At 42.8% G+C, this 18,735-nt stretch overlaps 1 protein-coding gene across 2 annotated transcripts in view; it reads right to left on the bottom strand.

Moving 5' to 3' along the window:
- Nucleotides 1-4,142, bottom strand: part of prkg2 (protein kinase cGMP-dependent 2) — a 65,209-nt gene extending 61,067 nt beyond the window's left edge. The window contains exons 1-2 of one of the 2 annotated variants that reach the window (XM_088629482.1): nt 3,776-4,142; nt 1,124-1,654 (exon numbers count right to left, since the gene is read on the bottom strand). In XM_088629482.1, the coding sequence (XP_088485608.1) occupies nt 1,124-1,654; nt 3,776-3,816 (572 nt within the window). In that variant the 5' untranslated portion in view covers nt 3,817-4,142. The remainder of the gene's footprint in view (nt 1-1,123; nt 1,655-3,775) is intronic. The other variant, XM_088629483.1, reaches the window with a different exon arrangement.
- Nucleotides 4,143-18,735: the final 14,593 nt, after the last annotated feature.

Raw genomic sequence — 18,735 nt, forward strand, 5'->3', positions numbered from 1 at the left:
TTCTTTTCTGTTACTCACTTTTAGTGGGAAAGTCCACAACATACGTTTTGTGTGCAGTTTTGAAATGTTGTTCTATATTTCACTTTTTTGCATAGATGCTAGAATTGCAGATTTGAATGTGAAAGTACAAAAAATTATCATGCTCCCATTCCTTGTGGTAACGGTAAGTTTTCGGTCTCTTTGCTTCATCATTTTTGCTCAAACACTACAACTATCAATAGGCAGTCAAACTTGACTGTTTTGCTTCACTATGCACTGTAGCGGCAATAACCAAGAGAACATTCTTGGGTAGCACTCACAACACTATTTATTGAGCTCCAGTAGCCTTCTTTTCAGTGTCAGCCTGCACTCAGGGAAAATACTTTTACAACCCATTTGACAAGGGTTAAACACACACAAGGGCAGTAAAATGTACAACATTACATCCAAAGATCTGAATGAATTTTTAGGCTATTCAAAAAAAGTAAATAGTCAAATAGCCCATTTATTGTTTGCCAAACATAGACAATCCACATCGATCAATCGACTGGTTGGGCACCCCTGCATTATAATATGTAGTCATTTATATTGATAACTGCTTTAGTGTGTTTGACTACGACCTATCTTTCATAGCAGTAAATCTTGAAATATCCATGATACTAAAAGTCAAGAGACACTTACTAAAAGTCAAGAGTTTCAGAGGAAGAGTACATGTGACTCAATGGACACCATTAAGTCCCCAGTATGATTTCCTGACCCAGAGATGTAATCCAAATACTGATTAGATCCCGCTGTTTCTATCTTCTGAGATCTGACAGAATCAGATCCAAGGGTGGTATGGCTGTGATCTACAGAGAAGTCTTTTGCCTTCAGTGGAAAATCTGCTGCCTAGACTCAAATGAGTTTCCATTCTTTGTAGTTTCAAAGGATGTATCAGCTATATGAAAAGGTCAAAGACAGCAGTATTAAATTCTCAATGAACAGTTCGTTAACATTATGAACAAATTTCCCAATAAAAATGAACATTTCCTAAAACCTGCAAAAATCTTAATCATGTGTTTAAGAACATAGATTTGAATAGTTTGGCACCCCAGCTATACCCAGTAGATGAAAGATAGGACTGAAGAAAAGGGCGTAAGCTTACCTTGAATCTTTCCGAACCCTGACTTTCTCCAAAGAAAACTTGGGAAATCTGCTAGTGGAGGTGGAGGTGGGCTCTGCTGACACTCCTTCTTTTGCACCCTTCCTCTTGTTCAGGGTGTGACTGAAAAAATCACTGACATGCTGGCTGAATCTGACTTTGAGTGGTGAGGGATGAAGGCTCTGACCACCTTGAGTTTTTACAACATCCTGAAGCTTGTTCAGCTGTATGCACTTGTTTTGTAGCTCCTCAGTAAGCTCAGAAATAACTCTAGTGTGCTTGACAAGCTGCTCCTGAAGCCCTTTGATTTTGTAATCCTTGTCACAAAGCTCTTCATCTTTTCTTTTGCTTTCCTTTTCCAGATCTGAAACTTTAAATCTGAGGATTTCAGATGTGCCCTTGACATTAAGGCCAGTACCAGCATCATTGAACAGCTTGTTTCCATTGCCATTAAGAGAAAGACTCACTACAGTCCTGTCTGGTTGCTTTATTTGTTTTGGTTTCACTGATCCATTCCCCATTCTATTTGAGGACCTGGAAAAAAGTACAAGATAATTTTTAACTTCATGTAAGGAGCAGCAAAATGTTAAAGATAAAAGTACATAGTATAAAGTATATGTGGATATTGCTACAAAGATTTTAAGCTTTAAGTGCGGTAGATCTGTAGCACCTCTGATAGAAGTCTGTTTTCCTTTGAGTTCAGGCACAAAGAATGTACATCTTGAAATGTCTGCCCTGTTAATAGATGGATGTCTGAAACTCAGCCTTAGTTTAGAATTTAGTTATTCTGGGTACAGAAAATAAGCTAAAAGACTAAATTAACATTTTTAAAATTGATGTGTCTGGGGTTTGGTTTAGTTGTATTCAAAATTGAGGAAAATATTGATTTCCTTACCATCTGTTTTTATACCAACTCTCTTGCAAACCATTTTAGTGAGGAGGTCGGAATTGGTTGCTTATTGACTAAAAATAATCTGGACTTAGGAACAGTTAGTACAGTATCAGGTACTTAGGATGACGTCACCCCACGTCATCCTAAGGAGGAAAACTTCAGAATTATATGTACCTGTCTCAAATGCATTTAACACTAGTTTTAACCACTTGAAAAATAGCAACTGTAAATAATTCTATCATTTTTGTACTTACCACAATTTGTAGCAGTGTACACTGTCACTCAAACGAGGATGAGAAAAAGAAAGCTGGACGACACTAAATTCAACTGGTTTGTAACAAATTGCTTTGATATACTTTTTTTGATACAGGACTCTGACTATCCACAGCATGCATCTTGTATACTAACATTCTATTACAAATGATTGAGGATTTACTACCACACAACTGGACCAGGTTAAGTATTTATTACTGCAAACTAAACTGTATTGGGGGTCTTATGATGCTTTCTTTCACTAATTCACTATTAGATATGAATTAGAAGTTCAGCATGGCAGATACTGAAAAAGACATATTTCAGTATGACTTGTAATTGATAACTGGTCATTGCTAATTCTTACCAATAGATCATGTTAAAGCCAATATTATTTAATTGGAAAAAAACATCATAATTTAAAGGATGTTGATGACCATTGTAAGACACTTGAAAATGTCTATATAGTCTAGACCACACTTTGACTGACACAAAACTCAGGCTGATCTACTTTCATCAAGTACAGTCATAATTAACTAACGAGCCAGGCTGTTTCTTACAACAGGAGATTTATGTTCACACAGAACTTTTAAAATGAGACCTCACATTAAGATCCTATATTCCCAATTTGATGTGCTTTTAAACTAATCCTCATTTATGAGAGACGATTTCTTGAATACTATCACAGTATATTTATTTCCTCATATATTCTTTTTCATTACACATTTCATTGGAATTTACTGGGTATGTATGCAACCAACCGTTTATTTTTTAAATGAGTACAGATGAAAAGATATATATATCTACTGTCAGTGTACCAAGCTATTTTTGTCTTACTAAACGCTGTATCTGAAATAATAACGCTACTTTAAAACCATCTTGAAAATCTTTACCGACAGAAGACCTTTTACTAAACAATTACTGAAAACACAATCATCCCTTCACAAACATTATTTGGCTATGGTTAGACCATGTATGACAAAACAAAAATGAACTCGCTCAATTTTTCTGTCATTTCAGAACGCCTAATAGGGGTTGTTTTTCTGGGAGTCAATATTTTAATGCATATTTTTATTTCTAGATTCCTGTTTTTTTTCTCGAATTTAGTCTTATATTAAGAAACTGTGATATCAAGCCTTGTCAAAATGGTCAAAACTAACTTGGGCTACTTTAGAATTTATTTTTCTTATATCAATTTACCGTAGTAGTACATTAAGTCGCTTATGGATTAATGAAATCATTGTACTGAACAGTAGTGAATGAAAATTCTTACTCGAGTAAAATTAACTGAATAAAAAAACTAAATTGTGACTTGTGTTACATTCAATATTTATATTGTCAAACGCATTTGTCGATATGCTGCTTTTATTATCCTGATCCTGTTGCACCTGTCGTAATTTAAAACACTGCACTTAAACTCTTGAAAAACAATTCAACTGCAATGCATAATAAAGTATTTGAATCAACAACACTGCTAGATAAACTTTGTTTAATAAAATGTTTTTACTTACGACAGTTCAGTGACGTCTAGTCCGCTTTTTAAAGCATTCATATATTTCGAAATAATACGAGCAAAAAAAAAACCTTCGCTAGCTCAGTGAAATCGATTCCCTTAATTTACAAAAACGATGTCTTGCTCTTTTCAAGAACAGACCGTGTTTTCTGAGATGAAACAAATCCTGTCGCCTGACACGCTATTTCGCTGGATTCTCTTGGCAACCTACAATAGATAAGGCTAGTATTGAGCCCTCTGACCGTTCGCACAGTTATCAGCGTAACATAATTCTTGCATTTTTTTTTCAAGTGATGTATCAGCGATCCTTTTGCTTGTTAATATCCAATAGTATAAGAGAAAATCTAACAGTAGAATTTGACCTGGGGTGTCACGTGAGGTGAGCAAGTGGTCATGTTTAGCATGAACTACAGTATGCTTGAAATGGATTGAAGTATTTTGTTATTCTTACTCTGTCGCTATAAACATAAAATACATCATTTCTAAGTTACCCTGTTACTCGTGAATTAAAGAAAGAAGAAGAAAACGCTTTTTCTTGTGATCTTCAGCGTAGTCTGATAGCTCATTATATTACTGTATTATACATTTCTCTGTAATCTGTTATGCTTAAGTAAATACTGAACTGTACGTCCTTAACTGTCAGTATTTGGCTCATGGAATTTCGTTATTAGTCAAAAAGAATATGTTGGAATAGTGGATGAAAAATGGTTTTATGAAATTAGGTAATTCCGCGACACATTTTTCTGAACTGAAGATGTTTATCTTGTTTTTTCAACAATGTTGTGGAAAAACAGCTAAATTTGTTGTAAATTCGTGGAAATAACCATGATTGTGTTTGTTATTATACTACTAATAAATAAATAGTATAAGAGTATAATAGTATAAGTGTAAAGCATGAGTCTCTTCTATCACAAATAAGTAAAATGACAAAACACTTACAACACTGATGTAATGGAACAATATACTGTACATAATTGCTGTTTGATTCCTAAGTCAATGGTCCTGGGGATGTTACAGTATATTGCCTCCCTTCTTGATTTCGATAGCAAATGTCTTGTAACTGCAAAAACATGCAGGGGTCCAAATAACAATTTGCATCAAGTGTGATTGATACTGAGAAATAATCATATACAGGTTAGTGAGATCAATATTTTTTTTCAGTGGGAGAAGGATGACATTATTGTCTAAAGCTAAATACCTGTTTAAAAGGATGTGTTTGACCTTCAAACCTTTTTAAATGTTTATTTATTATAAGATGACATAATTCACTTCCTCTCTCTGCTTAACCTAATGATCCAAACCTCTATCTTTATTATCTTCTGGTTTTCAGAGCAATAACTAAGGTCACCATGACAGCCTTTTTCAAGCCAAACAACATACCAGATATGTGCTGAAACAAGTATGTTAAAATTCAACATAGAAGGAATTTCCTTGAATACCTGTAAATCTTGCAAGCATTTTGAAGATGCACAACATTAACGTCCTCACCTAACTGAAACCAGTGCTCCCAAGTGCACCAATCACACCTTTATATAAAATAACAGTTGCCTTACAGTTGCGTAACTAAAAAGCCTTTAGTTACAGGGCCCCTAGTTTATGGAACAGTCTCCCACCCCATATTCGGGATGCCGAGTCAATCTCAGTATTCAAATCCAGACTGAAGACCTATTACATCAGCCTATCCTATTCACACCTTACATTATAGCCTGATGCAACCATGGCTGCTGGTGTTGCTGTACAGGCAGATGCATCTGTGCTGACCAAGCTATCCCATTCTCCTCCCCACATGTCCTGATGGCGCCTGGGCTGGGCACAATCTGAGTTGGATGCTGCCATGGATCCAAGAGGGACATTGTGGATATATCTATGGTTTAGGAGGAATTTACTGGTCTACAGAGATCTGCATGGAGTACTAACACACAGAAGACATGATGGATGGATGGACTAATACCCTCATTCATTTATTTCCTTTTTTTAATTATATAATGTTAGCATGCCCAAAGGGGTTGGGGAACCAGTTGACCTTGGATCCCTAGAGGCTTTTTCTCTCCATACTAAGGAGTTTTTGGTTCCTCTGCTCCGTTGTCTTCTGGTCTTCTCTTCTGTATTGACAAAATGTATGGTCACTTGCATTGTTTAACACCTTGGGCCAACCTTGTTGTGAAAGGCGCTATATAAAAAATAAATTGAGTTGAATTGAATTATATACAGAAACTATCTTCAGGGAAGAATATAGCTACAATGTGGTGAAAAAGTAAGTACATCCCCTTAAGATCTTAGGGTTTAACATATTTAGACATACTTGAAAGTCTTAATAGTAGATAAAACTAACCTCATTTAACAAATAACACAAGAAAATTCTACTTTTTCATTATTTTAAAAAATCTTTTACTTTGCTTCTTGGTGTGTAAAAGCCAGCGGGTGGCTGAGGGGAAAAAATGATCCATCTGCGAGAGACAGAGATGATGAAAAGGGTTTCGTGTCCAGGAGGATGCAGAAGGGCTGGCAGAGAAATCCGAGTGCGTTGTAGGCTTGGGGTGAGGTTATGAAGGTTATGAAGGCAGAAGCAATGAAAAAGTGGGTGATGATCCAGAGGTACAGGGCTGCCACTGTACTGGTGCTGAAGGAATAAAAACACAGGACTGGCGGGATCAGCACAAGGGAATATTTCATGACCTGAATCTGCCACAGGAAGTGCAGGCAACTGATAACTAATTTGCAAGTTTTGGTAATCCATGGCACAAGAGAACAATTTGAGTCAATGTAGCTTGAATAACAGAGCACCAAGGGAGTAGCAAGTCGGGTTTGTTACTGTAATTAGCTCCAGGTTGCTGTAAGAGCCTGCCATGGGTCCAGGTGGTGCCAGGAGAAGCCAAGCTCCTCATGCGAATGCAAACTGTCCCTGTAGAAACAGTGGACTGGAAGTTCTGACCCATCCAGGGATAACAGTGCCCCCATCCCCCCTTAAAGGGCGACTTCTGGATTCCTGCAGAACCAGGTATGGAAGGCATGGGCCATTCAGGGAGCTTGGATGTCTCGGGCTGGGACCCAGGAGCACTCCTTGGGACCACAACTTCTTCAATGGACCAGATATCATAGACTGTTCTGTATCCTTCAGGAGTCTAGGATCCAGTGTGCTTTGGGTTCTTCCTCTCCCTTCACAGCCAGAGTGGGCACCCCGGGTGGTGCTAGAGATCCCAGTGTGGGTTTGACAAGCAAAATATGGATTGCTGACGAAGCTGGAGAAGGGCAAGTCAGTAGGAGATAGAGTCCACATGCTCCTTCATCTTACAGGGCTCGACGAAACTTGGAGGTAACTTTCTTGGTAACAGGTGATGGCGAAGTTATTTGATGGACAACAATATGCATTGACTGAGACTGAGAGAAGGAGTGACTGAGGAGGTTGGCTTTCATGGTTCTCCAATCCCCCTCCAGATCTTGTTAAGCCCTGTCAGTAGCAGTGATAACCATGGAGTATTGGTTCAACCTGAGGAGAGGGGGTTTGAACCCACACTAGCGTTCTGACAGGGACATACCTGTCATTGTGTTGAAGAAGGTTGTCTTGGAAAACTCAGCCGAAAGAAGAAGAGAGTCCCATTGAGCAGGCCACTATATATTCTTTGACATCCACCCTCAGGAAGCTCACCTGAAATGTCTACCAGGGAGTTCCAAGAAGCACCTTTGGGCACCGGGGTGCACTTCTATCTTCTAACTGAAGTGGGGCCCCACTTCAGAACTTAAGGTCTGGCCTGTGGGGACACAAAAGTTTGTCTCAGCAGAGCATGTGGAGGAGCTGGGGTTTTAGCTGTAGCTGCCGAAACTGCCCTTTCGTAAAATGACCCCTAAAATTCAATCCTCGGGAATAATGGGAGTGGTACCTTTGGGAGGCTGGTCTCTTAATGTGTCTCTTAAAAGGCGTTGGCTTTGACAATCTTGCTTCCTGGCTAATAGGAGATAGAAAAATCAAACTGGGAGGACAGCGAGGCCTATTGTGCTTGTCTTTTGGTGCCTTAAGGTATTCCAAGTTCTTATAGTTGGTGAAGACCATAAAGGGTTTTTGTGTTTCATCCAAAAAGTTTTTCCACTCTTCCAGGACTATTTTTGTTGCTAGAAGATCCTCATTGTCACCATCATAGCTGCACTCCACCAGGACGATTTGTAGGATAAGAAGGAAGTCTGGACTGTGAGCTAATGAGTTGCTAGAGGACTGCCCCTACTCCCACTTCTTAGTGTCTAATTTGACCTCATATGGGTATGAGGGATCCAGATGGTAGAGAATGAGTGTTGAGGTGAAGTGGCTGCTCTAAGGCCTTCTGCACTCTGGAGATCCAACAGCTCCAACCTGGTCCCTTTTTGGTGAAGGCCGTAATCTGAGCTACCATTGTGCTGAAGTTCCAAATACAGTTGCGGTAGTAATTGGTCAGCCCCACAAAGCACTGGATTTGCCTAACGGTGGTGTGGGTGACCCAGTCCAGTTCCTGTGGAAGACAGTATATACCTCTGTCCAGTGAAACTCGCGCTTGGCATAGAAGCAGTGTTCTCTGAGGCATTATAAGACGTACCAGACGTGTCCAATATGTTCTTTTAGGTTTCTAAAGAAGACCAGAATATCATCTAGGTAGACAGTGACGAACATGTTTGCAAAGTCCCAAAGGATGTCGTTCATAAGGTGTTCGAAGATGACCAGGGTATTATACAGGCCAAATGGCATTATGAGATATTCATAATGCCCAGAGCTGGTGTTGAAGTTCACATAATGCAGACCAAGTTGTAAGCACCTCTGTTGTCAATCTTAGTAAAGACCCGGGCCTTACTGGCTTCTCCAGTGGCAAAGTGTACTGTTTTGTTTTGATGATTTTATTAAGGATACAAGGGTGGAGAGATCTGTCTTTCTGCTGGACAAAAAAGAAACCAGCCACTGCAGGTGAAGTGAAGGTACAGATAAATCCTGTCTTTAGATTCTTCTGAACGTACTCCTTCATCACTTTAATTTCTTTGAGAGAGAGACCAATGACTCGAATCCTCAGGGGAGTGGTCCCAGGCAGGAGATCAATTGCACAACTGTACTTCTTGTGTCTGCACTTTGGTTTTGTTGAACACAATACTCAGCAGGGAGACTTGTCTACATATATGCCTCCTAGACACATTTGCTTGAAGGCGAGTTGTTGGTAGGTGGACACCTATGCCAAGAGTTCCTTTGCTTCCCAGGCCATTCCAAGACCACAGAACTTTGATGCATTCTGCATCTAAGAGTCAAAGCAGTCAAGGATACTGCTCCAGTCTTCTTGCAAATGTGTTCCTGGCCAATAGGCTTCCCTTCCAGTGCCTAGACTGTGAAACTGAGGTTGCAGGAAACTAGTGGGAATAGACTTACGTTTCCCAGCTTTGGGCAGTGCTGGATTTCCTGTCAGTGTCTAGGGCCTACAAAGCTTTTAGGGCCTAAAAAGGAGGGAAACACAAGTGACTACCGAAAAACAAGCTGAAATAACATGCTTGTTTTGAAGCACCTAGAGTCGGTCACAATAATCATACACTATGTAGCGGCTGTTCCAGAACCTAGAAGTATCAAAGTGATGGTCACTCGCTCGTTTACCCCTCTTTTTGCACATTTCGGAGTGAAAGTGCCTAGGGCCTAGGCCCTTGCTGTGGGGTTAGGTTTTTTCCAGTGCCCCTGTCACGCCCCACACTCTTCCTCGGAAACGCCGTTCTATCCCTGTCACACCCCACTTTCTCCCTCGCACACAACGTTGCATTCCCAGAACCACTGCTTCAAGATCTCATCCCTGATTGAACCCATCACATTCTCACATGCACCAGATTCCTCAAATTCTCACTCCCTAACCAATCATCCAATCACACAACTTTCCTTTCAGTATTTATACTCCCCTCACACACCTTCCCACGCTCACTATTGAGAAGCCTCTTGTAGTATTCTCCAATGTGTGTTTCCAAGCCTTTTGACTGATCTCCCGTTACGAATCTTCTGCTTCCGCCTCTTGACCTCGCCTTCTGGATTTTGACTTTTGGATTGTTTTGGATATCTCTCATCGCCGGACCCTTAGCCTCCCTAATCGACCTTGCCTTCTGGATTTTGACTTTTGGATTGTTTTTGGATATCTCTCGTTACTGGGCCCTTTGCCTCCCTTATCGACCCAACCTTTGGATTTCGTCTTTCGGATTGTCCCTTTGCTACTCTTCGTTCTGTGGGACTCCGGTCACGTATAAGGATCCTCCAATTCTACCTATTGGTTCCCTGCCAGCCCCTTCTCACCATTTTATAAACAAAGCCTCTGCTTTTGGCGCCTGTTAGGTTCATCCAGTGCTAGCCAAGTCCTGCACAGAAGAAGTTGGACCAGGTAGCTCTCGCAGTGCAACTGGTGATTGTACTCTGCTTGTGTGGGTGTGGAGGGATTGGACATTTTTTAATGTATTTGTTCAGTAGCGCACTCTCAATAGCACATGTGTAAAATGTGTTAAGAACAGTTGAAGATGGATCAAAGATTTTCAACTCACTGTTGTGCCTTCTTTGTAGCTCCAGTTACATGCTGGGACCACTTTAAATCATAATGTTAACCATCTCTACAGCCACTCCATTGACTTGAATAGGTATGTGGTCCCAACCCTGCTTTCTAAAATTGATGACCAGCTCTTTGGTTTTGCTGAAGTTGAGGGAGAGATTGTTTAGGCACCACTCCACTAGGTTCCTGATCTTATGCCTGTAGGCTTTCTCATCATTAGCGGTGATTTGGCTAATGATGGTAGTGTCATCAGCATATTCTAGATGGAGTTGGAGCTGTGTCTGGCCACACAGTTGTGGGTAAACAAGAAAAACAGCAGGGGACTAAGCACACATCCTTGAGGGGCACCTACATTGACGGTCAGCGTGGAAGAAAGGTTTCCATCGACCCTCACAGTGGTCTGCCAGTCAGGAAATCCATAATCCACCTGCATAGAGAGGTGTTGATGCCCAGGTCATTAAGCTTCCTGAAAGTTAAATAAGTAACCTAATATTAGATTGTTTTGATATATCATATACTGTATGCAGTAGCAGAAGTAGGTTGTTTTGCAGAAATGTGTCTTGCTTTCTTCACACATATGCTAAAAAATAAGGTTAGGTGTTAGTTGTTTGTAGGAAAATAAACTAGTACAGTTTGACCACAAGGAAACTAACATCTATCAAAGGCTGCCTCAACATGACCTTGGGTTGGTATTTTCGCAACTGCCAGGATTTAAAATTGGCTTTAGATTTATGCCATATAAGGGATTTTGGGTTTTCAGTGTATGTTGCATAATGAAATCTATCTTTATAAAACACATTATTTAGCTGCCAGTCACAGCAGTTGTAAACCCTCTCTAAGTTGATTCCATTTGTCCTGGCCAGCTCTACCATAACTGTTTTACTGACATACCTGACATAGCAACAACCAAGTCTGCTACTACTTTATTTTCTCCCTGTCTTGATCTTCATAGAAACCTAGTGCCTAACGTGATGAAGCTAGGATGGCTTCCCTCAGTGAGATTTCATCCCTTTTAAACCCCAAATGACAGAAGGTCATTACAAATCAGGGCCCTCTGACAAGTGAACTTACCCTAGCCCTTCCCTTGCCTGACTTGCTGTATTGAAAGCCTACTAGTTCCTTAGAGACGGATTTCTGAATCTTACTTGTTTTAACTGTGCTGTTCTTACTAACCAAGATATGTAGTGTTTCAAACTATTGAAAAACAACTGGCTCTGGCAATCCTTGACTGATTCTGTAGTCAGGTGTTCTCTCTCTTGGATTCTCAGATGTTCACATCCTTCTAAGTTTTTTCTATGGTCTTATTGTACCTGAATGTTAAGTTAAGCCACATATCAACTGTCTGCACATGTGAATGTTTTATTGCTCACACGTTGAAAATGTTAGCTAGTTTTACCATAAGGTGGGGAAGAAATTAATTAAACATGTGCACTTAACCCTAACTTGTCAAGTTCAATTTTTTGCTCTCCCCACAGCATTGTGGGTACATTTTTTACATTGTTTAATGTGCCTTCGGGTTTGTTGCTAAGGAGTCCACATGGTGCTTGTTGTAAAGGCTGCTCACACCAAATGTGGTTTCCCCTATTGGTGAGTCTTCTATGGCAGCTATGTCTGTGATGTGACCAAGGAGGTCCCATAGATGGGTCACTGTGGCACCTCTATCCACCCTTCCTAGAGCTGTGGACCTGGTCCCTTGTGCCTCCTGAGCACGCTGGGATTGCCTGATGTAGTGATACACATTAGTATTCTTATAAATTGTGGTTCTCAATGTATTGTAGTTGGTAGAGAATCGGGAGCTCTTTTGTGCCAAATCTCCATGTTCATTTGCTTCCAATAGAACCCAGAGCCCCTGTGCTTCAAGTCAGCATTGTTACCCGCTGTGAAGCCCAGTATTATATTATAATTATAGCCTATACTGTCGAGCCGCTCCTGGACTCGCGGGTAGGCAGGCTTCCAGGCGTCCATGTTCCAAAGCTGAGCCCAGATTGGCAGGAACGTCTGGCTCTTATAGGACGGGGGGCAGGAACCGGAGGCAGGTGCTGGAGATCAGGAAAACGAGAAAGGGCTGGAGCGTCCTTAAGAGGAGGGGTTTATGATCGTGACACAAATGATGAATCCACATGCTGTGTTGAGGCTTACTGGCTGATGGAAGTGCTTCAGGTGAGCATTTCTGTCAGAGTGGGTATGAGACTATGAGTATCTGTGAATGTTAAGTAAAAATAAACACTCATTACTAATCTACAATTGTTTTGGCAAAATAAACTCTTCTCTAGTGTTACCAAGAATACTGTTACCAAGAATACGAGCAAACCATCTTTATTTCATACATAGCCAACATGTCTGAACAGCCAAATAGTATAAAAAATATGTTTTTGGTTCTTTGTTTTTGTTATGGTTACCCTTGAGCTCTCTGATCCTATGGTAAGTAACTGACCTATAAATGACCAATTTGTGTGACTAGCTCAAGATGAGAATTGTAACATGATTTTTTCAAAAGTTTTAAAAATTACCTTTTTACCTAAAAAGATTTACCTTGTCCTTTCCTGTAGCACCTGGTAAGAGACCTGGATAGCAATGACATGTCTTTCCCAAACAGATGCATATTACCAAATATTACTAAACATGTAAACTATTGTAGCGGTGAGGCTTATTAATAAGGCAGAATTAAGTGTTTCTGAGCTTCCCAAATGAGGCCCCATTTCTCTGTTCATCTCTGTGGTGCAGCCACAGAGAAACCATTCATGCAAGATGTTTTCTTTTGATAAGGACAGCTCCCAAAGGGGGATGCACTTAGCTAAGCCTGGCTATCATGATCAATGGTCACCCATTGGCGCCTATCTGTCTAGGGAGTGCCAGTTGGACATCTGGACTGCATTACTAAGTGTCAGGACTAAGTGACTCATATCTCACCTTGATCAACCAATCAGGGACTGGTAGGGCCGAGTAACCCACGTGGGACTCTGATGCCCATGGAACTTTCAGCCAATCAATGAGCTGAAGTTCCTCCAGGTAAAACAGGCAACACAGAGAGCCTGGGAGATTCAGATTCAACAAGATTCAGAAGGGATTCTGGAGAGGATTCTGTGGACTGTTCTAAAGGGAATTCAAAGGAGAATTCCAGGGCAGGACGGCCCAGGAGCAGAAGGCTCCCAAGGGCAGGACATCCTCGCAGCGCGCCTCCTGACCATCCTGAGACTCAGCCCGGACAACCACGGAACGGCCAGTGTGTCCGAGTGCCAGAACTTTCCTTTGTTCTAAGAGTCTAGAGTGGAGGTTGCCAGAGAGTAACCAGCAGCAGGCCTCGTGAACAGGTCGGAATTGTGGACAGCTGAATCACTATTCAGAACTAGCTCTTCATTAGGAACGAACCGGTCCTCTTCCGGACTTGCTGGGACCCACAGTCATCTTTTCTCCTGTGCACAAACTTTGCTAGTTAAAGCCAACACTAACTAGCCGGTCAGTGAGCATCAGCAGCGCACCGTCACAAGCCGCACAGCACAGCCTGGCACCGAGCCAGAGAGCGCGGATTGGACAGCAACAGCCTGCAACTGTTTCTTTGTGCCCGCAGGAGATCTGAATCCCCAAAGATTGGATGAGTATTCAACTTCAATGCATTACAGCTCAAGAATTCAATTGTTATCCCAACCAGTTGATATCAATTTAATTCCTAAGAGTTATGTACTTGTTTCGAGTATCTAATGTAGAAGTTATAACCAAGTTCATTTATGAAACGGTCTTAATGAATGATATACTGAACGTATGTCCTCTTGATATATGTAACACTTCGTAACTGATTGAATATATATCTTTTGTATTCTGATAACCATCTCGATAAGATCTGTTAGTTTAAGGCATATTCTATGTATTAATAAATGTATCCTCGTGTATTAGTACCTGTGTGTGCGCGTTGTTTGAGTTATGTCGCATGGTTGGATTCTAAAGCCATCAAAAGAATCAACTTTGTGATTTACTGCTACAATTAATAATTGTCTCAGTAAATGCCCAAACCCTACAGAACTGGTGCCTTCAGAGAGCCACTATGATTACATATTTGGCGTCCCTGAAACGGCTATGAATCACTACATTATTTGGCGTCCCTGGCACGGGCGTGGCAAGACTGAAATGAGTCAACCAAGCGAATAATTCACATAAAACGCCGCGGGTTTCATACACGACAATACAGTGTGCTGAAAGCCGAAAGGAAAAAAAGTTCCCCTTGCTCTTTAAGCAGTGCTTGATTGTTTTGTGATCTTTTGCGATCTACCGGGTTGATTGCATACTTGATCTTGTGGTTTTCTGTGGTAAAACTGTAATTTCGTACTTAAAAGTAATACTCTTTAAGTTTAACGATGGTTGCTAAAAGGTCTGAATTCGAGTCGCTATTAAGCACTCTCTCTAGCAGCGACAGGTCTGACCACGATCTCTTCCATATCTCCGTCAGCGGAGAAGCTAGAATAAATCTCCATTCTCTGAGAGAGCTAGCGAAGGACATAGAGAGATTTGACCCCGCAGTGTCAGAGAATAATATCGAGAGTTATATTCAAGACCTCAGGTATACCCTGCAGTACCTGCCAAACGCCACAGAACAGGAGAAAGTGTTTCTGGTCAGGAAAACTACCAGCAGAGCTGTACATGAGTGGATGGCTAGGCAGATGAAAGAAGTCTGTAATGACTTTGAGCAGCTATGTCAAGCACTTATCGAAGAATACAGTGCGTTTATTGACCCGACTGCCGCGATAGCCGCCGCACTTAACATTAAGCACGAGAGAGCAGAGTCCCCTCGCGAATATTACGAGAGACTTAGACGAACTTATTTTGCAGGGCGAAATGATGAGGGTTGCGAAGAGAACACACATTTCAAGGGTTTATTCATTGCGAATCTCCACCCATCAGTCAGAAATATGATCTTAATGCATACAGATGCACACACCATGAAAATGACTGATATTAAGAGATTTGTGCAGAAAGCCTGGGAGTATGATGTCCAAAGTCGCTCTGAGAAAAAAGCTGTTAAAGCGACTGTGTTCGCCGTCAGAGCCAGCAGGGTTAACTCCCTCCTGCTCGAAGGAGCACAGGTTCCTGAGCCGGCTAAGCCCCGTTCCAAAGCACTCACACAGGACCGCACCCAGCGTCCTAAGTGCCATGAGAACACCGGGGGAGGGAAAGGGCTAGATAAAGCTGAACAAAAGGATTCAGTAGCCAGGCTTGAACAAGCTTTATTAAGACAGGGACAACCGCTCCCCAAGGCTGCCGGAAACGTGAATGAGCTGATACTCTCCACTGGAGGAGGCGGAGACCCGCCCCCTCTCCCTCCCTCAGTCTATCTGATTGAGCGGAAGAGTTCCTGCCTGGATAAGGTCAGCCACTCCCAAGCGAGTGCTGACTCCACCCCTGAAGTCACAGAGCAGGCAGTAAAACAGAGAGGAAAAGCAGGAAGCTTTTACCTCAAGGCTGCCATGGGAGATGTCTTACCCAGTGAGACACTGATTGACACTGAGGTTGAAAGGTGTTTGATGTCACACGGCAAACTCAAACGGGTAGAAAAAGAAAAGGGCATGCGACTCAGAGAGGAACCTTTGGTGGATCACCAGAAAGGCAAAGTGTGGAAACAGGTCAAGGATCCTAAGTCTTCTGTACAGAAGGAAAGGGGGGCCAAGAGGCAGACTGTGCTCACACAGTGCCCACCGAACACAGAAGCCCATGCGGAGATTCCTTCTGTTCCCTCTGGACAAGAAATAAAAATATTTTCTTGTTCCCCGAATATACAGGGAAGTCGTGTCCCGGCCGAGGTCTCAACAGCCTCCCTGCCACAGGAGCGGTGCTCCAAGCAGCCGCCTGATCCACCAGGTAAAGCACACACCTTTTACATCCCTAAAGAGGAGCAGATCTCCCCACCTGGCGATGAAAAGGAGCTTTCCCTGTGCACCCTGGCACCCAAGAGGGGTCAGGACCACCACCCCGCAGTGGTGGAAAGGATCCAGATGGCAGGAGAGCAGGTTGGTGATGTAGCCCCCACCCTTAGCCCTGAGAGGTCCTCTATTAGTGAGGATCTGCTTGAGCAGCTGTCACAGGGCCACCGCCAGGTGCCCCTGGTGCAACATTCACAGGTTAGACAGGAGGTCCAGCTGGACGCTGAGACTACTGCGCTGTGGACACACCTGATCCCAGATGCTGATTCCCTCTGCTTTGACCCAGGGAACCTGCAGTCAGGTAACATTATTTCTCACGACTACCAGGTAGTGAGTGAGACTGACCTGATTGTTCCTGCCTCAACGGCAGGGTTTCCAACACACCCAGTCCCCCAGAAGGGACAGGGAATGAAAGCCGAGCCGGTTTTCTTACAGCCACCAGCTCAGTCTGTCAGTCTGAGTCTGACCAACAGTGGTTCAGCCAGACTGGAGCTGGATGGTCAAGTCACCCGCCTGCCAGTGCAGGACATCGCAAAGAGAGGTGTCAGAATCCCCGCCTGCACTGACATGGGCCTGGTGAGTGATAGTAAGTTCAAAGACAGTGAACTAGCTATCCCAGTGCTGGGGCAGCTCCCTGAACCCCTAGCGAGGGAAGGGGGGAGCGAGCAGGTGTCCTACACCTACCCCCAGCAAACGATTGGAAACATGCCGATAGAGGGATTCCTCAATCAGGAAGTGTGCAGGGTGGACCTGAACAGTGAGAATAGGATAACAATCCCAGATCACTCAGGTGCTCCAGATGACCACTCAGCCGAGGGTCAGGCATGCTCCACCACTGCACCACCCCCTGCAGGGTTCCTAGAGCACAGGCATGAACAAATCGAAAAAGTAAATGCCCTGGAAAAGGAGGAGCAGCATCAGCAGCTGCGTCAGATCTCCCCAGATTTCCAGGATGTTGGTGCCCAAGATGCCACATGGCATACTGAGAAAGACACCATGTACACGCTGCACCAGCTTAGAAAGGCAACAGTCACTCAGAAGGAGATGACTGGGATCAGCCACCCGAAAAGACTTTTGGGAGGACTGATTGCTGCCGCCACTGTTGCACGTTTGCTTTTTCTGGTAGGTTTGTGTGCTACTGGCACTCTCACCCTGACTGCCCCAAGAAGGCAGGTGTCAGAGAGGCCAGAGGGTAGTGACAGACTGTATCGACAGCAGCAAAAGTTGGAAAGCTTAGGGAAACCCCTACAGGCAACTTCCTATGCAACAGGGTTAAACCTTATTCCCCAAACAGTGGACATGATTGTTGGTGTTATACAGTGGGTTTATGCTTGTGTGCAACAGGCCAGAATGTTGACACAAGACCTGTTAAGGGAGTTTAGTGCCACTGTGGCCAGTCTAGCCATGGCACAATTCCCAACCCACTTGATTCCACTCTTCTCAGTAGAGGAGTATGTGACATTAACCCCATCGCTCATAGCTCACCCAGAAGGCAATCCAATCCATTGAATTCGGTTCCAAGTCTTGAGATGGGTATGGCTACCAAAGCTATCCATTGGCTGTGTCTAAACGATTCACCAATGAAGGGTGTAAAGCTACTAACGAGCAGAGGGAGGTTAATGGACCCCATGAAGAGCAGGTGGGAAGTAAATGGCTGGTCAGCACACCACATTTAACTGACACTATGACTTGTGACGGGCATGATACAGCTACCGCAATGCAGCTACCTAATCAAACAGTTTTCCTGTAAGTTCCCGAGGAGGCCATAGTACAGCATGGTAACTTAACACTGTACGGTCTGGAACCAGACGATATAAGACCAAACTTGAGGTCTTGGATGCCTTCAGGTGCCACACTATTGAATTGGATAGAAATCCAAGAAACAGTAAGCCCTGAAGAGGTACAGGTAGTTAGTTTGCTTTAATGGAACAAACCTCCAAACCACCCTAGCAGATACCCAACACAGGTGTTGTGGTTTATCGGAGGGCTGGGAACAGGAACCGTTGTTATTGTAACACTACTGCCGGGTAGTTGGATCATGACTGACAGTGTACTCTGAATGCTGTACTCTCACATCAAGATGTACTCTGGGTAGCATGAATGAGTCAAAGGTAGCATGTCAAAAGAAAGGAAGTGACTTCTCCCCAAATATCTACTACAGAGGTATCAGATATTGACAGTGAACTTCCTGATGTGTAATTCCTAGACTGAGATAATGTCTCCTACCGTGTTTATACATACTCCAGATGTTATTCATCCTGTTTGTATCCAATGCTGGTTCCGGTATGAATTCTCGAGGAGTAATGTAGACATTTAAGATTAATGTTCTAATGGCAAGGGACATCACTTAACTCTGTTTTGTTTTGAAGGCAACAATGCCTCGGGACCTCGTGGCCTTCAAAAAAGGGGGATATGTAGCGGTGAGGCTTATTAATAAGGCAGAATTAAGTGTTTCTGAGCTTCCCAAATGAGGCCCCATTTCTCTGTTCATCTCTGTGGTGCAGCCACAGAGAAACCATTCATGCAAGATG

Source organism: Lepisosteus platostomus, chromosome 4, assembly GCF_059453375.1.
Source record: "Lepisosteus platostomus isolate fLepPlt1 chromosome 4, fLepPlt1.hap1, whole genome shotgun sequence".
In the NCBI taxonomy this organism is placed as follows: domain Eukaryota; kingdom Metazoa; phylum Chordata; class Actinopteri; order Semionotiformes; family Lepisosteidae; genus Lepisosteus; species Lepisosteus platostomus.